Source organism: Rhinatrema bivittatum, chromosome 16, assembly GCF_901001135.1.
Source record: "Rhinatrema bivittatum chromosome 16, aRhiBiv1.1, whole genome shotgun sequence".
NCBI classification, from domain to species: Eukaryota; Metazoa; Chordata; class Amphibia; order Gymnophiona; family Rhinatrematidae; genus Rhinatrema; species Rhinatrema bivittatum.
Window position 1 is genome coordinate 31,274,247 of NC_042630.1, and position 19,816 is coordinate 31,294,062.

Below are 19,816 nucleotides of genomic sequence, written 5' to 3' on the forward strand. Positions count from 1 at the left end.
TGTATTGGGATGGTGCATTTACATTTTGAATACTGTTAAAAGGAGTTTTTGGTATGGCATAACCTTTACATGGTATGTGACTTGTGTACAGCTTTCTTCTTGTGGTGATCTGTTTATAAAATGACCATGTCTACACTAACCTGTTGAAAAATTGACTTTAAAGTTCAGTCTGTTGCATTTGCATTCATGTTGAAAAAGATTCTGAAAAGGAAACTTGTGTAATGTGCAATATTTCAAAAGTACACTTGGCAGAATGTCTGCTCTATCAGTTATTAAATATTGTCTGGGTTTTTGCTTTTAAATTCTTTAAGCTGCTCCTCCACAATTTTCCTCAGCCTGTGTGAGCAGCCTTGTTACTGGAAGTCACAAATTACTTCACACTCTAAACCAGTGGTTCCCAACCATATCCTGGGGGCCCACCAGCCAGTTGGGTTTTCAAGATATCCACAATGAATATGCATGAGAGTGGCACTGCCTCCATAACATGCATATTTTCTGTCATGCATGTTCATTGTGGATAACCTGACTGGCTGGTGGGCCCCCAGGACAGGGTTGGGGACCACTGCTCTAAAGGATCTAATGGCTTGGTCCATATTGACTTTCTGCTGCATGAAGTAATCTGGTTCTATTTTGTGTAGCACAGTAATTTAATTTAGCAGTGATTGAAGAAAAGACCAAATGGTTCAACCAGTCTGCCTAGCAAGCTTTTTATGGTAACATCTGCCATGCCGTGCAGGTAACCCCCAGGTTTCTCTTAAGGCAAAAAAGGGATTTCATTACCAATGGGAGCTGCTCCACCTTTGAGGTGGCTTGCAAGCTATACTGCCCCTTTTTAGTGATAGCCCTGTCTGCAGGCAGGGAGGTCCTACTTCATGCAACCAGTTTTCATTTACTGGACCACATGTTCTTTGGGGAATGTATACATAATCATGGCCTTGGGAATTGATATGTAGGTCAGGTTATTGGGCAGTCTGTTCTGAGATCAGACTGACCCTGCCCTGATACCGTTCAGGGTGCCAGGTCAGTAAAGAAATCCTGTTTCTACAGGGGTTTGCATTTACGGCACCCCTGCTTTCTATCTCTTGGTGGAGTTTCTGGATTTCTTCCCTGGAAGGTTCACTTCCAGTTTCGCTGTTCCTATCATGCTGAGAGGCCTACCTCGGGGTAACTACCTACTGGAATCAACAGTGAGTTTTGACTTTTTTTTTTTTTTTTTAAATCCCTGCAGCCCTGGGAACTGCCTCCTTGTGGTGGTCTTCACTCCTTCCGGTTGGGCGGGAAGCTTGGGCATTTGTGGCATATCTTGATGTATACCTCCAGGGAATGGTACACCCACCTCTTCCCTATATGGGGTTTTTGTTTTTGTTTTTTTGTTTTTTTTTGCCAAGTTTTGGCCAGTACTGCCTTTAGCTTTTCATACTTCACTGGGTTGATCAAAGTGTCTCCCTACTCACCTGCACTATCCTATGGATAGGCCTACCCTTGACAGGGTGGTGCATGGGTGAGCTTCAGGCTAGCTTAACTCTCTACTCGGAGGTTTTTGAGCTAGAAATCCTGGGTGGTCAGTTCTGGCTGGTACTTTGACTGGTAAGATCTGATGCAAACCTAGCTTCTAATGCTGCTGCTTCTTCCAAGTGTTGCTTGGGTTTTTCTGCCCACTGTCCTATCAGCCAATCATTGGGGGTACTTCTGCAAATGCATTATGTCCTTCAGATGCTAGTGGACTGCAGTTTCTTTCTGGAGGATTTTCTGGCCCCAGTTGGTTTTTCAGTTTTGTGACACAGAGGGGAAACTGTTCGGTCTTCATCCAAGAGTAGTTCTCTTGGTTGATATTCTAGGTCTTTTACTGTATCCAGGAGAATTTAGACTTACTTTACTTGTCAGGGTTCACTGATCCAAGTACGTGACTGTAATAGTCCTGTAGGCAAAGTATGCTTTTCACTGGAGTTCGCATCACGCCTCTGCTACGCATCAGGGTATTTGTGACTTGGGCTGTTCTATGGTTTTCTTCTGTAGAACCCAACCTTTTCCCACCTAGACCTGTTTTTGGGTTTGTTGCCTCACAGGCAAATGGGAGAAAGATGGTGCTTTCAGCACTGTGGGGTTCCCCACTTGGTTCTGCATGGGCACCCTATAGCTTGGGAATCACCCATGTAAGGACAGCAGGATGCCAGTCTTCACGAAACCCACCCACCTTCCCTGGGAGTTGGTTTCTCAACATAGTTGTATCTTGGACTGTGAGGGACTCTGCCTAGGGGGCAGAGTGATACCCTGAGCATGTGCAGCTGCAGTCATGTTTGAAAGATCTAGAATTTTTTTAGATCAAAGTTGCAGGCCGGGTTCCATCCGCTGTCACCCATGTGTGAGGACTAACATCCTGCTATCCTCGAACACCTGTTTACAGGTAAGCAACTCTGCTTTCCGCACTTCAGAATGGAATCATTGGGGATGGTCAAATCCGTAGTAAGAAAAGGAGAGTTTCTTTCCTCTCTGGATCTGATGGAAGCCTACATGCATATACTGATGCAGGAAGGCTTACAGAAGTTCTTGCGTTTTGCAGTCTTGGGCCAGCACTGCCCTTCGGGCTGGCTATGGCACCAAGAACCTTTACAAAGGTGCTGATAGTGGTAGCAGCCACCTTACTCAAAGAAGGGATCAAAGTCCACCCCTGTCTGGACAACTGGCTAATAAGAGCAGATGCATGGCAGGAGGGAACCCTTGCAGTGGATCTGTACTTGGACTAGTGCTTTTTAATATTTATAAAGGAGCATCACAAGTGATGTGAGTAGTCCAATCACAGGCAGATAACGATGAATTGCAGGAGGACCTTTTGAGAATGGAAGTTTGGGTGACCAAATGGCAGATGAAACTTAATGTGGACAAGTGCAAGGTGAATCATATACGGAAAAATAACCCTTGCTGTAGTTACACGATGTTTGGTTTCAAGTTACGAGTTACCACTCTGGAAAAAGATCTAGGTGGTATAATGGACAATACATTGAAATAATCGGCTCAGTGTGCTGCAGCAATTAAAAAAGCAATGTTAAGAATTATTAGGAAGATAATGGAGAATGTCATAATTGCTCCATACTGAGACTACATCTTGAGTACTGTGTTAAATTTTGATCGCTGCATCTCAAAAAAGATATTGATGCACCGCAGAAGGTACAGAGAAGGGCAACCAAAATGATAAAGGGGATGAAAAGTCTAAAAAGGTTAGGGCTGTTCAGCATGGAGAAGAGACTGTTGAGGGATATGATGGAAGTCTATAAAATCATGAGGACTAGAATGGGTAAATGTAAATCCGTTACTCTTTTAGATAATACAAGGACTAGGGTATGCCATGAAGTTAGCAAATAGAATTTTCTTCAATGTGTTTTAAATGTGCCTTTTCAGTCCATGTATAATTTAAGCTCTGCAATTCATTGCTAGAGGATGTGGTTATGGCAGTTAGCTTATCTGATTTTAAAAAAGGTTTGGACAAGTTCTTGGGGAAGTTCATAAACTATTAGTCATTGATTTAGAAAAGCCACTGCTTATTACTGGCATTAGTAGCATGGGATCTATTTAATAGTTGGGTACTTGTATCCTGGATTGGCCACTGTTGGAAACAGTATGCTGGGCTTGATGGATCCTTGGTCTGAATTAGTATGGCAACTTATGTACAGTAGCTGGAGAAGCTAGGATGGATGGTGAATAAGCTCAAAAGTCATATTGCCCAGACACTCAAACATCTGGGAGCTCTCTTCAACACAAAGGGACAGTGTCCCTGCTGGAAGAGTCTAGCTACAGCAGCAGGTGGAGATGCCACTATCCACCAAGGAGCCCAGAGCAAGAACCTTCCTGCAAGTGCTTGGGTCAGTGGCGGCAACCATTGAAGATCCTGCTTAGAACAAGGGGCTACCGCTGCCATTGGTCAGCCCCAGTGATATGGTAAGGGCAAAGGGCTGTTGGCGCCATTTTGATTACTGGCAGCCGACGGCCCGAGCCCAGGAGATCGCTCCTGGATCACCAGGGACTTTTGGCAGGTCTTGGGAGGGGGGGGGGGGTTTGTTTTGTTTTTTTTTATATTCGCTCCATAAGACGCACATACATTCCCCCCCCCCCCCCCCCCCACACACACTTTTGGGGGAAAAAAATGCATCTTATGGAGCGAAAAATACAGTATATAAAGCACTGATACTGCAATTCCTATAGGATGGCCTAGGTAAGGGCCTGGTAGTAAGTTCTCGGAGTCCAAGTGGCAGCTGTCACATGCTACAGGGAACAGGTTAATGACTCTTCCATTCCTTTACTCCCGGGCGTTGTCCGCTTCCTAAGGGGAGCGAAACAAAAACCTTTAATGGGACTTGAACTTTGGCCTTAAGGGCATTAGCTAAGGCCTCTTATGAGCCTCTCAATAAAATCATTAAGAGACTTAACTAGGAAGACAGCCTTTTTGGTGATAATATGCTCCGCAGTGAGAATACCAGAGATCCAAACCTGTCATGCTGGGAACCATATCTCTCCTTTTTCAAAGAAAAGGTAATTATTAGGCCAGTCCCCTCCTTCCCTCCCCAAAGTTGTCTGGATTTCCCTTTAGAAAAACAATTACATTGATAAGGGGAAGGATCTGCACCTTCTGGACATCAGAAGAAGCCTCTTGAAATATTTAAAAGCTGCAGGCTATTTGTTCCACACACAGGCAAATGAAAAGGAGAGGCAGCATCTAAGACCTCTATTGCAAGATGGATCAAGGAGGCCATTGCCTCAGTATACATATGGGTAGACTTTATAATTTTGTGCGAGCGCGAACAAAAGTACGCTGGATTTTATAAGATACGCGCGTAGCCTATAAAATCCAGGGTCGGGGTGCACATTTGTGCAACCTGCGCGCGCCGAGCCCAGCGCGCGCTGCCTGTTCCCTCTGAGGCCGCTTCGATTTCGGAGCGGCCTCGGAGGGAACTTTCCTTCGCCCTCCCCCCACCCCCCCCTTACCTTTGTTGGTAGATTTACGCCTGCTGAAAGCAGACGTAAATCTGTGCGCACCAGCGGGCTGCTGGCGTGCCATCACCCGACCCGGGGGCTGGTCCGGAGGCCTCGACCACGCCCCCGGACCGCCACGTCACGCCCCCGAAACGCTGAGTCATTTACAGAACGCCCCGGGACTTACGCGCGTCCCGGGGCTCTGCGCACGCCGGCAGCCTATGCAAAATAGACGCGCCAGCGCGCAGGGCATTTAAAATCCGGCCCATTTTGAACAGTAAGGAGGTGCCGCAAAATCTAAGAGCACACAAGTGTCCTCTTGGGTAGAATGTCAATCGGTAGCACCCATTGACATTTGCAGGGCAGAGTTGTAGGCCTCAGACACACATTTACAAAGCATTATAGGTTGCAAATCTCCAGGAGAGAGGGGGCTACAAAATTTGTGATGGGAGTACTGGAAGCAGCCAGAGGACTTTCCCACCCAGGATTACAGCTCAGGTACATCCCACAGTGGTCTGGCAGGACGAAGAGGATGGTAAATTAGATCTTACCTGCTAATTTTCTTCTAGTCCTGACAGACCAGTTCAGAATCCCACCCCAAGTGGTACTACCAAGGGGGGGGGAAGGATCAGAGAAAATGTCAAGAAGCATGAATATTTCTTCAGTTGATTTAAGACCTAGGGAAGCCTATAATTGATGGTGGTATTACAGTCTCTCAGGGCAGTGGGCAAGGGTATAGCTGTTCCTTCTCCTTAACTTTTATTTTTTTTTTCTCTATTCAGGCCATTGATAGGCTTAATAAACTTTGTTTTTGTGTGGCCCCATTTCTTCTTTGTGTAAGGTAAGCAAAGATAAATACCTGAGGGGAAAAGGGGGAGCAGGAGACCTGCCTGCCCAGGCAGGATCCCCCCGAGCAAGAGCGTCTGGTGCAATTTTTTTTTTTTTTTTGTAGTATTGGAAGTAGCCAAAACCCCCCCCCCCCCCAAAAAAAACAGTAGGAATAGAGGGTGAAGGGGGATGAAAAGGTGTTGAGAACCAGCTTGGTCAAGAATCTGTTTCCCTGTTGAACCAACCTATATAGGAGGGTACCTCAGGGAAGAGGCCTGGAAGTCTACCTCATCTGTTGGTAGGGGGATAAATCCCACCCTGGTCTGTCAGGACTTGAGGAAAGAAAATTAACAGGTAAGATGTAATTGTACTTCTTTTGTTTCTTTTGGGAGCTCTGCTGGTTTCATCGTGTTCATGCAGATTGAGCTACAGATGATGGTGCCAAAATAAAGTGATTTATAAGGTCCATGTTTGGGGTTTTGCCAAGGCACGTAGTTTAAATATTAAAACCTTTTATTTTGCTTCTTGATTTGTTTTGCTTTATTAACTATTTTTATTTTGATTGCTGAATTTAATAATTTGCTTCATTATAGGATTTTACAGATTTTGTTTGTACACCTCTTTGATTAGTGTTAGGACCAGAAGGCAGTAGATAAGACATTTTAAATACAGACATGTGTGTTTAATAGGATGTGAAGGGATTTTTCAACTCTCTGATACTTAGTGAAGCCCACCAAATTATTCAAGTTTTTTTGTTTTATTCCAAGAGCCATGAGAATGGGATAAAATGATTTGGATTTAAGTGAATAGAAAGCAGCAGTCATGTTCACCTGAAATTGGCAGATCAAGTATGCAATGCAAGACTATATCTGAAGGAACCTTCATTTTCAGTTTTTGATTTTTGCCTGAGAATTTCTAAGTTAGAACAAAAATAAATCTGTGGAAAAACTACTTTTCCATTGATTTTTCCACTGACATCTTTTGTTCCAACATTGAAATTCTCAGGCAAAATAACATAAAAATTGCAAATGAAGCTGCCTTTTCTGGTAAATGCTGTGAAGCCTTTCAGTACGCTTGATAACGTGCATGTTCCAGTTACGCTGTTTGTCTCTCTGTGGATACATGGAAAGGCATGGCACGATTTCCTCAGAGGGCGCAGCCCTTTAAAGCCATACTTGCTTTTGTATGTATTTTTTTTTTTTTTTTTACTCCCCTTTACAATCTGATTTTGACCAATATGTCTCATCCTAGGCAAGAACTGGGATCTAAGTGCAGCACTAAGTGACTTTGAACAGCTCAGACACATGAATGCTGGGAACCTGCCCCATTCTTTGAATGAGGGGTGTAGCTTCAAACTCCCTGAAAAAGAGACGACACGACCCATGCGACCGGCACTGCAGCGGCAAGATGATATTGTGCAAGGTAGGACATTGCAAATCCAAAGGCTTCAACACTTCAGTTAGGGTGCTAAGCTTCCTAGAGTGAGTTTTATAAATATCTTCTTAATTAAAATGTATTAAAAGCACTTTTTACCTTGGAGCTACCAGGTGGCAGTGGTGGTGGCAGCAAACAGAAGAGGAGGTCATCACACACTCCCAGTGGCAGGAATAGGAGACAAATCAGTGCAGGGCCTGTGAGCTGCTGTGTTGACAGTGCCTATAGCAGCCCTGTCTAGGGCATGGGTTTCCTTAGCAGTAGGAAGCCTGTTCAGGAGGAGGAGGTAGGCCACCACAGGGCCTGCAAGCGCATGCTGACAGACTCGTATTGATTCTGTCTCCTATTGCTGCCACCGCAGCATGGAGATTTTCAGCATGCTGGGCTCCAGGGGGAAGAGGAAAAGATACTGTCAGGCTGGGGACAAAGAAAGAGGGAGGGAATGAGGGTAGGGATGCTGGGCAGAGAGGGAGAAAGTGTGTGGTGAGGGGGGGATGCTGGTGGGATGAGAGTTAGGAGGAAGCCAGAGAAGGGATGCTGCTGCTGCACAGGAAACTGTGGGGGTGAGGATCTGCCGCTACCAGAGGAAGAGCTGTGCTGCCTCCAGTGTCTAAGGAGACAGCAGCAACTGGCACAGTGCTAGTCGGGGGATGAGGAGGCATTATATCTGTCCTGGGCACAGAAGAAGCTGGTCCTGGACGGTGCTCATATTATAGTAACCAAAGAGATTTCATGTCTAGTACTGTTTGAAAAATGAGACTACAAGCTTTGCTGTGCCACTCAAGAATGAGGGAAAGTGACTTTAAAGATACCAGCTTAAAAAATGTGACTAGAAATTGTATTGCTTACATGATCCTCAGTTGTCAGGGTGTAGACTGTCTTAAAAAATCAAAGGCATATTTGTGCTAATATCTGTTAGGTAGTAATTAAGGTCACGCCACAGTGCATTTGTGGCTATACAGTCTGAACTGTGGGCTGTACTGTAACCTGTGTTCCTTCAATGGAGAAAGAACAGATTGACGCTGATTTTCCTGCTGAAGCCTTTTCCATGGCTGACTGACCATGTCTGCTATTTTAACTGATGTGCATGTTACGATGTTTTCTAATTTGTTCTACATCTTGAATATGCTGGTGGCTAGGCGTGGAAAATATATTAGTCGCTGAAACTCGTTACTTCACCAACTAATATTTTGCACTTTAGCTGCTAAGTACGCTTGTCCCACTGATCCTCCAGCATGCTCTTTCCCCCTTCCCAAGTGGACCCTGGCATGCTGTCCTTTGCCCTCTCCTTTCTCTCAGACCACAACCTTCCAAATCTGCCGGCAGAGTGGCTTCCACTTTTTGGGGGCCACTGCCTCCACTGTCTTTCCTCTTGCACAGGCTAAGTCCACAAGGCAAGCACTTGCTTCTGTAATATAGTTATTTAAATAGTTAATTTATTTCACGCTTCACTGTCAAAATGTTCAAAACTTGGTACGGAAGATAAAACAAATCATATCCAAACCATACTTAATAGTCTGAGTTATTTGGAAAAAGTCTCTCACTTCATAAGCATTTCATCATTGTCCCATTCTGCATCAATAGTAAAAACAGCTTGTAGCCTAGCCCATCTTCCTCTACCCATGAATCTCTCATGCCTGCCTAGCCTAGTGCAATTATAGTAATTCAAACATTTTTCCATATACTAGCAGCTTTAACTAGATTCTCTTTGATTTATCTGTATAGTAGTGTCAGTCTGCATAGGTCTGTCTAAAAACCCAGCTCTTGAATCATTGCTTAAAAGCAACAATGTTTTGTGTTCCACAGTTGTGGGGCAGTACAAGAAAACGTCCTGAGCTGCGATTTTTGTCCATTTTGCTGCTTATACTGAATGTCTCATTCGCTAGCCTCAAGGAACTATTTTTCAGTTAGAATTCCAGTTTATCCTGTCAGTCCTGCACAAGGTTTATTAAAGGTTCTGGGTCTCCTTTCGGCCAGGTGGGTACCCCTCCCTCCTTCCCACTCATGCACTACAGCGCATGCTTTTTGCTAAATCCACATGCTGTAAATCAAATAGGGCATGATAACGCTCTGCCCTCTTGTTGCTGCTGCTGATGTTAGATCCCCACGGAGGTGTCTGCCTGGTCTTCCCTGTGGTCTTGTGTCCGTGTGAATTGACTCTTGCCTTTAATATTTGGCCTGTCTCTCATTTTGTGCCGTTTATGGAATCATACCACTACATCAGTGACCTTTTTATGATCAGAATAATTGAAGGAAAATTTTAAAACAATCCAAGAATGCAAGACTTTTGATGTCAGCATGATCAGACACTTTGTAACTGATATAAAAAAAAAAAAGGACTTGACAAAGACCTAGGTTTCGTATCCTGTTGTGAGCCATAAAATTATGCTGCCTGTTACTTTCTGATTATCCATAAAAACTCCTTGCCTCTTCACCCTTTTATGAGTCACACTACTTTCTATTTTCTAGTAATTGTCATCTTTTGCTCATTTGAATCCTGACCTGAAGAAGAGTATTAGCTCCTGAAAGCTTGTCAAAAAATGTATTAAGCTATTTAGACCAATAAAGAGGTCACCTTATCTAATTTTTGTGTTTATTTTTAACCTTTATATCCGTGCATTCAAGTGGTCAAACATGGCAGCCAAATGACTTTTTATCCAAAAGATTAAAAAAAAAAACGGGAAGGCTCTGTTGCAATCTTTCCCTCTAAATAGAGGGATAGAGTTCCAGTGAGACTCTGGACAAGAAAATGTCTTGGTTTCAGATAATCTAAACTCCAACCCGGGACTGACAATAGTAAACTTTGAGAAGAATGAAGCACTCGCAAAGGTCATATCTACACAACTAGAAGATAAATCATGCAATGCTTTAAAGGCCATAAAAAGGATTTTAAATTTATCCTTTGAACTAGGAGCCAGTGTAAGATTCTAAACACAAGTGAAATACGGTCAGCAATACCAGCCTCACTGCTGAGTTTTGAATTACCTAAAGCCCATACAGTTGATTGTTTTGGCAACCCACACAGAGTACTTACAGTAGTCCAAGCATATTAATAGCATAGACCACTGTAATATCCAGAAAAAGATAACTAGATAAAAATGTAAGTTCCATAAACAGATAAACCCAACCCTTTATAATACTACTAATATGAGAATATAGCGTCAAATGACTTCCAAAATGTAACCACCTCTTTCCGTAGCAGACTGGGGCATGATATTGTTGATCTACAAAGCCATAACATCTCTATTTGGGAATGATTCAAACAGAACCTATTGTCTCTTAACCATTTGTCAGTATCGCAAAGATCAAAATTATTTTTCTCCAGTATATTTGTCAGCATACGCTTATAAACTGAAGACCTGCAGTAATGATTTGACAGAGGCTACAAATTAATTTTAAATAGCCTTCCATCAAACCACCCTCCAAGGCTTGAGACCTTAGCTGATGAAAGCCTGTTTGAGCCTTTGAACTCTGAGCTCATGTACCTCACGTTGCTGATCATATTTTTGGTGGCAGTCACTTCATCATGCAGGATTGGTGAGCTTCAGGCCTTAGTGACGTTTTCATCATACTTTTATCTTAATAGGGTGAGTGTGCACTGCCATTCTAAATTATTGCCAAAGCTGGTATCTCACATCCACCACCTTATGTTTTTTCCCCAAGGCCCGTACTGACCCAGATGAACACATCTAACAGTTTGGATTGTAAGAGAGCCCTTGCCTTCTACCTGGAACTAATTCAAGCCCTTAAGGTCCACCCAATGTCTTGTTTGGTTTGACTCACAGGCCTGGGATTGCTGTAGCCAGATGAATCCTTTCTAATTTGATAGCAGATTGCATCTCCTCCTATTACGTCCAAGCAAGTCTAATATGGGATGGAGATGTCCAGGTTCATGTTGGCGCCATGGTGGTTTTGGTTGCCCATCTGTGATCAGCTGTGCAAAGCTGCAGATTGGTACTTCTTTCCATACATTTTACATCTCATTATGGGTTCCTAATGTGACAGTTTATTTAGTCTTTTCCATGGTCGTTTTGAGGGTCAGAATCCTCCAACCGCCTAGGCCTATTTTGATTGATTGTTTTAGATCTTTTATTTTTTAAAAGGAAAAGAGGAGAGAAACTGAAAAGGGGGCTTTGTCCCACAAAAATGCTGCCTCACTCATTGGCATAGACTTTTTTCTTTAATTTTTTATTTTTTTTTTTTTGTTAGAAGGAAATCCCATTTGTGTGGCTGATCATCCTACTTGCCAGAAGAGAGAACCAAGTTATCTGTAATGGGTGGTCTCCACACACATACCTTCTCCTCTCCCCTGTTGGAGTTAGTTTAAACCTAAATAACACTGAGATGGCTCGTGTGGTGGCAGCTGTGCAAGAACATCTGCATGTGCTCGGAGGATTTTCTGAACTCGGAGAGATTCTCTGCATCCATGCCATTAAATGACAACCCCCCCTCCCCGCCTTGTGTGGCTCATTATCCTGCTGATACAGAGAACACTTGTGTAGTGGATTGACCCCATGTTGTATATGCAGGACCAGGTTAGAGGCCTGGTCTATCTAAAATCCCACAGAGAGCATGACCCTGCAGGGCAGGGGAGAGGCCTGAGAGCAGGACCAACTGGGAAGCATAAGAGAGTAATCCTAGCTGGGTTCAGGAGGTCCCCAGTCTCCAGGAGCGGCAGCTCCTATAAATCTATCCTGACCAGACCAGAGAGGGATTTTACACTGTCCAAGGGAAGGCAGCCTACAATCCTGTATGAAACTGAATACTGCTGAGGGGAGGCAGTCCAGTATTGTGCTGTTTGCTAAATAAAGTAAAAACTGTGTTAGAAAAGGCTGGAGTCCATGTGGTTTTGTGCCTCCAGCCTGGGAAACACCACTCAGTTTCTGACATATGGTATTAGAAGTAGGAATTTATTTTTTTTTCTATCCTGGGCATAAAGAAAAACCCTACTCTCCAAGGGAGCACTATATGAAGTTTTGTTTGGCCTTCCAAAAAAGTTGGAGGCAAAGTAACACTGCAGAGAAAAGGATGTGGCTCTGGGAGCACCCTGAAATAAGGCAGCCTGCATGATTAAAAAAAATTGTCTAGCCTTGCCTAAGGAAGGGGGGCTTGGACAGAAAAAAACAGTGCTGCTTGGGTTTCAGAACACTGAAAGTTGGAGGCTTTTTGGCTCAAAGTGAAAACTGCCTTTAAACCAGAGAGGGGTCTGTGGGGCCTGCAGGCAGGTAAAGTTTTTCTTTACAGACCAAGGGGATTGTCGGTGCTGGTGAGGCAGGGTTTTTTGTTCTGCTTCTTTTTTTTCTCTTTGCACATTTTTTTTTTTTACTTTTTTATGTGGCTGGAGTAGGGTGTGGCCCAGAATGAAAGTGCAATTGCTAGCAAGTGTGGAAGCCAGCAAGTTTAAAGACCTGGGCAGTACTACCAAAAACCTGGTCTGGATCCAGTAGGTGTACTGCAATACAAGTAAAAGAAGGAAGAGAAGTCAGTGTGCTTCAAAGAAGAGTAACCATGTACTTCTGCATAGTGGGAGTTCAAGTCTCAAAAGCCAGCTGAGAGGGAGAACCTGAGACTGGAGGTCTGGCAGATGGAAGGGCCAGCAAAGCCACTCCCACATGCCATAGATGGCCAGAGAGAGGAAGGCAGAATTAAATGGCTACAGCTGATCGCTGAAGTACAGGAGGCTGCAGCAAAATGTGACCCAAAAGGAGAGGGAGTTACACAATTTGTCAGATGTCCAGCAAGCTGGCAGAGTTGTGGCAACAGCCTGAAGAAACCACTAGGAATACAGAAAGGGCACAGCAGAGGGCAGTGCAAAAAAACTGTATTTCCAGAGAGCTCAGAGGAGCTTAAGGAGTGGCTTAAAAAGAGAGGGCCTTCAGAGACCCATGAAAGAGGTTTCTCAGAGAGCCAGGAATGCAGCAGCAAGAAGCCTGAGGTTGGTGCTATAGGAGGTCCCAAGGAAGACCCTATAAGTTGCCCGAATATTGAAAAGAGCCCTGGAGAAGGCAACAGGGACTTCCCAGAAGGGGGCAGTACCAAATGGCCTGTGAGAAGCAATATCGATGACCCTGAAAGCGACGCTGCCATGGGGCCAATTTAAGAGTCCGTAGAGGCCATGGAGTCCCTAGCGAGAGAGAATACAGAGAAGCCAGATGGAGGCACTGCTGTGGAGAGCCCAGAAGGAAAGGTATACAGGCAGTCACATAAGAAAAGGAGAGTGGAGACCTCAATGAGGAGCTGCTGAGGAGCTAATGAATGGCACCACAATGGAATTGCCAGAGGTTGCAGGTCATGGCAGTGCAGAAGGAGGCACAAGTTGCCACAGAGATGAGATGAGTGAAGAGTACCCACAGCCAGTCCAAGGAGTCCCACTAGGGTGGAAATGGAAACTAGAGCTACAGATGGAATCGGATAAATGACTGGGGGGGGGATACACTGGGTGAGGGCTGCAGTGGGTGGTACTAACACCGTCATCTGGAGTAACCCTAAGGTGTGGGATGAGTCTGACCCTAGAACCCCCAAGCCTAACTAGTGGGAGGCAGTTGGAGGGGGTGTGGTACTCCCCTAGAGGGGGCATAATAACACTTGAACCAATGGGTCCAAGCTGAGACGGGGGGCGGGGGGTGTTTGTAGCAGACTGACCCCATTTTCCATCTTGAATGTGTAGGACCAGGCTTGAGGCCTGGTCCATCTTAAATCCCACAGAGGGGGAGAGCTGTGGGTGGAACCTGTGGGGCAGGGGAGAGGCCAGAGGGCGGGACCAGCTGGGGAGCATAAGAGTGTAAGCCCAGCTGGGTTCAGAAGGCCCCCACATCTCCAGGAGAGGCAACTTATGTCAATTTATCCTGGCCAAACCAGGAGTGATTGATACTTTCCAGACAGAAGGTAGTCTACAGCCCTGTATATGTAACCAAATTCTGCTAAGGTAGGCAGTCCAGTGTTGTGCTGTGTTGTGTATTAAATAAAGTCAAAACTGCATTAGAAAAGGTTGGCGTCTGTGTGGCTTTGTGCCTCCAGCCTGGGAAACACCGCTCTGTTTCCCACAAACTGTTACAGTTAAACAGCTTAGTTTTTCAGTAAATATCCATTCTGTAGTGTAGTTATGAGGAGCAGAACTAAATAGTATTTGTATTTATTTTATTTAAAACATTTATTAATCATTTTCCCTGGTCAAAAATAAATGGCCACCCAAAAAGATGTACAAGATTATCATAGGTCAAACGCATATAAGATCAGCTTCAAAAAGTCTCTGATTACAAAATTTATTTTAAAATCTTATATACCGCAAAATCCCCAAATATATTTTTCAATGCCTAAAGGCATTAGTTTAGAACAAAGTGTAATGTTTGTTTCCTCAGAGGTTTCATAGCATCTTTGTGTTTGTCAAAGGCTTTTCTTACCCTCAAATATTTAGTTTGCCATTGCAGTAATTAGCTCATATTTTCTGGTGGAAGACATACAGTAAATGAGAGCTTTTCTTACACACTTTTTTTTTTCCTTATATTCTGTATGTATTTCCCATCGATAGGGCTGAATTAGCCATGTTGTCTGGGATGTCCTCTGGCGGCCTCTAGGCAGAGCTTTGGCTCTGGGCGTCTGCACGCATTTTCCCCCATGATGCTCCATTTTCTCCTCAGTCTTGACTTTCTGTGCTGCCAGTCACACACCTGGCTTCAAATATTGCACCATGTCGATCTGCGGGATCAACGTACATGGTTTTTTGTTTTGGGTTTTTTTTTTTAAGAAAAGCTGATTCTTTTGTGACATTGGATCTTCTTGACATAGATGTGACTCAGATTTTTTTTTTATAATCTCTGGTTATTTGATTTATAATTTTTCCATTTTGCAACTAAAAACATAATAGTATTAGGAAATATTAATTTGTACCATTAAAGTTGATCCAGCCTATAATATTACATTTAAGCTGGTCTACATATATACAAAGTTTTCTTCTCATTAGATGTTGGTCTTTAAAAAAAAAAAAAATATATATATTGACTGGGAGAACTTTGTGGTTGTCTACATTGTGTTTCCCGGTTGAGTTTACATAGTGGGGGCTTTTTTTTTTTTGGTGTACTTTCATTCTTTAATAGGACAGGCTTGATTGTTAGTCAAGCCAAGTCTCTTCTTCAGATTTTTGCTCTAATATTGTGACTGGTTTTATGTTGATTTTATGATGTAGTTTGTAACTTGCCAAGAATGGTGGATGGGAAGGAAATATATATTTTAAATAAATACTTGAAAGTTTTTTTGTTTGTCGTTCTTAATATACGTGCACATGTGGAATGGGGTCGCACCAGAGTGAGCTGCATCAAAGGCAGAATGCTAGTAGTGTATGGCAGGGAGAGGAGTAATGCCGAGGCAGGCCTCATTGCTGGGGAAGCAGGTCAGACCGTTGCAGCAGCAAAGGCTGGCTTCATGAAGTGCTTCAGCACTGGGGATGGAGGGCTTAGGATTTTGGTAGCAGCATTGGCAGTTGGGGGGAGGACCATGGTTTTGCCCACCTTTGTGCTTGGGTAGCATGGGATAGGGGTGATTGTAGGCATCCTAACAACTGCATGGCCATGGCTGCTGGATAGCAGGAGCAGGCATTGAAGAGGCTGAGAGAGGATTTGCAGTGGTTGGGGAAGTGTAAGAAGTGATCAGCTATGGGGAAACTTAAGGGATTGGCTAGGGGTGAGAGAGCAAGGAGTTAGAGGGAATTGGTTCAATGTGTGTGAGCAAGAGTGGGGATTGATGCCAGGGGTTTAGGTGTGTATTAGAGAGGGTATCGGGGATTGGCAAGTAAGAGAAGGATGGAAGTTGAGAGAGGACTAGGGCAAGGGGGGAGCAGGACTGGATCTGAGGAAGGAACAGCTCCCTCCCTTTACAATCTGAATCCTTCCCTGAAGATTTGATTCTGTTAAAGTCTGGTGAAAAGAACTAGAAATCCTGTATCTGCTGAAGTATCATTGCAATAAAGATATTAAATGCCATTTAAGGTGCATATAGTGGTGTCAGCCACTATGTTAAGTTTTTTGTTGGGAAATCCCAAAGATAACTATTAAGAAGTTGCAAGTTATACAAAAGACTGCCGCAAGATTGCTTTTTGAGAGAGGCAGTTATGAGAGTGCTAGGCCTTTATTAGCGGCACTTCATTGGTTATCTGTGCATGAACAAATCCAGTTTAAACAGCTTCTATAGTTTTTAGATGGATGCATGATTATAGTCCAGATATTGCCAATCACTATCGGAGCTGAGACTAATTATCTTAAGTTTCGTAAAGTGATAAAAACCTTTTTGTTCCCAGAAGATTCTGTAATGACAGGATTAACTACCAAATAGTCAAACTTGGCTGCCTATTATGTTTTATTTATTTTTAATATCATGAAGGTATTTCCTGTAATTCTTACTGTTACGGATGTATTGTTCTGTATTTTTCATATTAGTTTGTATTTCCTGTAAACCTTTTTGCTTTGGCCGAGATGTGCAGTCTATAAAATTTCAAATGAATTTGACAGCAAAAGTTTTGCGGGTTTCAGCTGTGTGTATGTATATAATATTACTTGTGACTTTTCAGAGAAACGTCTCTCCAGAGGAATCTCCCATGCCAGCTCTACCATTGTATCGTTGGCACGCTCCCATGTCTCCAGCAATGGCAGCAGTGAACACTTACTGGAGACTCCCATTTGCACTTTCCAGTTACCTGACCTGACTGTGTACAGAGACGATTTTCGCAGCTTCATTGAACGAGATCTTATAGAACAGTCTATGCTTGTGGCATTGGAACAGGCTGGTGAGTTGTCATGGGTTTTTGTGTTTTTTAAACCAATAAATATTAAATGTGCTCTTCCTGGAAAGGTCGGTTTTAGAATTTGGTTGGTCACACAACAATGTAGTAATTATCACTCCTGAAAATTTTGTAGCCAGTGAGGACCAACATATCGTCCCTCCTTTTTAATTTTATTTTGGAATCTTATTCAACATAATGGTTTGCATAGAAGTTGCCTTTTAAAAAGCATTCTAATCACAAAAATGTAGCAGATATAACTTTAATATATATAAAACCATATCTCTTAGATACCCCTAAAATAGAATATAAAAAGTTTTTTTGTTTTCCCTAATGATCAAGAGAAGCTTTATACTGACTTGTCTGAACATATTTTTTGTTCCGTATTTTTCTGATGAAATTGTACATGTTCAGACAAGTTTAAGTGTCCAAATACGCTCTACCTGTGTCATTAAAAATTATGGCCAGATTTCAGGCTTGGGAAAAAGAAGGTAGGGTAGTAGAAGTGCATATGTAGCAAAGCTATGAGGAAGGAGACATCAGAGTTATCTACTAATTGACTGATGCTAAAAGCTCAGGCAGGATGAAATGCTTCTCAATAGGACACTTCAGGAGAAGCAGTGCAGTTTGTTTAATCCTTTTGTTCCAAGGGGGACATCTTCAGATTTATGAGCATTGAGTTCAAACAAAGCAGGTTGTACCATTGAATATATTTTCACACTGATGGCTTATTGTATTAATAAATGGCTAACTGCCTTTTTTTTCCCCACAATGAAAAGCTCCAGGATTGGCTTGAATTGAGTAAAGACATTGTAGATGGCCTCTGGCTTTAATGACCTTCTCTATTAGACTGGCACCTAGCAGGCATTATGTGGATCAGGGCTGTACAGATATGACTGTCTACAGCTGAAAAGTAGCCTCTTGGCCAATATATCACTGATGGGATGACATAGATGAATCATTAATGGAAGATAGGAAAACCAAGCCAGTTCCATTGTAAGTTCAAAATTGGGCAGCTTTTATTTGTCAGATGTAAGGTTTGTGTACCAAAGAACATAAGTCTTGAAATTGTACAGAATACTGGAATAGCCCAAGCCCTGTTACAGCAGCTGGAGTGGAAAAGTTCTACTAGATAAGTTACAGCACATTTTTTTTTTGGCTGGCATGATATACTATAATATAATGCCTTTTAGGGATGTGAATCGTTTTTGAACGATTAAAATTATCATCAGATAATTTTAAAATCGTCCAAAATCGTTAGAGTGCACGATACAATACAAATGCCCCCGATTTATCGTCAGGGGCATTTGTATTGTATCGTTAAATAGGGCGCAGGAAAACCGGCACACCAAAAAAACCCTAAAACCCACCCCGAACCTTTAAAACAAATCCCCCACCCTCCCGAACCCCACCAAAATATTTTAAATTACCTGGGGTCCAGTGGGGGGGTCCCGACGCGATCTCCAGCTCTATGGCCACGGCGCTACCTTTGCCCTCACTATGTCATACGGTTGCCCGTATGACATAGTGAGGGCAAAGGTAGCGCCGGCGCCATTTTGAAGATTGGCGATACGGCCCGCTTGCAGGTCGCTCCTGGACACCTGCTGGACTTTTGGCAAGTCTTGTGGGGGTCAGGAGGCCCCCCCAAGCTGGCCAAAAGTCCCTGGGGGTCCAGCGGGGGTCCGGGGGTGATCTCCTGCATGCGTGACGTCGGGAGCCAGGAACCAAAATGGCGCCGGCGCTACCTTTGCCCTATCACATAAGGGCAAAGGGCCACCGGCGCCATTTCTCTTAACGCAGTCGTGGCCAGAGAGAGGGAGATCGCGTCGGGACCTCCCCACTGGACCCCAGGTAATTTAAAACATTTTGGGGGGGTTCGGTAGGATGGGGGATTTGTTTTAAAGGTTCGGGGTGGGTTTTAGGGTTTTTTTGGTGTGCCGGTTTTCCCGCCCTCCCCCGATTTACGATTTTTAACGATTTAAAAAAAAAAAAAAAAAGACAAGATTTCCCCCCCCCCCCCCCCCTGCCAAAATCGATCGTTAAGACGATTGATCACACGATTCACACCCGTAATGCCTTTGGCACTACCTCTAACATGCCACTCAAGATTACCTACCTGGTCATTCAGAGAGTCCTGCCAAATGCTGCTTAAGCTTCGCCTGCTTCTGTGTAAGTACTCTGCCCCAGAGGTCTATCCCTTGACGGTTCCTAGAGATTCTGCAAATTCCTCCCCCCTCCCCCCCCACACACACACCTACACACACAAAACCCAGTGGTCACACAGTTCTCAAAAATGACACAGACTGTAGTTCACTGATCAGACACAGGACTAATAAACTAAAGATTATTAAGAAAAAGGGGAAACAGTAAATATGAAAAGTACAATCTACAAAGGAAAAGAGATTATACAAATAAAGTAAACCTTGATTAAGTAGTGTTAACTAGCAAGTGTTTGGGGAAGTTCTGGTACTACTTTTCTTTTCCCCACAGGCTACTCTGTTTAAAAAATGTGACAGAGGCCTGATACAGATATGATCAGTTGTGATCATTGGTCAATACTGAAGATTTTCAGCTGCTTTTGGGATAAATAGGTGTAACTAGTTAGGACACTGGTTTCCTAACCAATAATATTGTAGAATGTGGGTTGGGGAAAAAGTCATCCAAGCCTGGTTTTGGATGAAGGCAGCAGGTTTAACCCTTTCAGTCCTGGCCACCAGTATCTGCAGGACACTACAGCAATTGGGATGTCACCTACAGGTTTGTTCAAGAGTTTGAAAAGGGAAAGGAGTTCTCTCTGGGGAAACAAAAGATCCCAGGGCA

The 19,816-nt window shown here is 43.6% G+C and overlaps 1 protein-coding gene across 2 annotated transcripts in view; it reads left to right on the forward strand.

Annotated features, from left to right (window-relative positions):
* OTUD7B (OTU deubiquitinase 7B) overlaps positions 1–19,816 on the forward strand; it is a 99,012-nt gene that overhangs the window by 47,913 nt on the left and 31,283 nt on the right. For both annotated transcript variants that reach the window (XM_029581082.1, XM_029581083.1), the window contains 2 exons: positions 7,045–7,215; positions 16,787–17,002. In XM_029581082.1, coding sequence (XP_029436942.1) covers positions 7,045–7,215; positions 16,787–17,002 — 387 coding nt within the window. The remainder of the gene's footprint in view (positions 1–7,044; positions 7,216–16,786; positions 17,003–19,816) is intronic.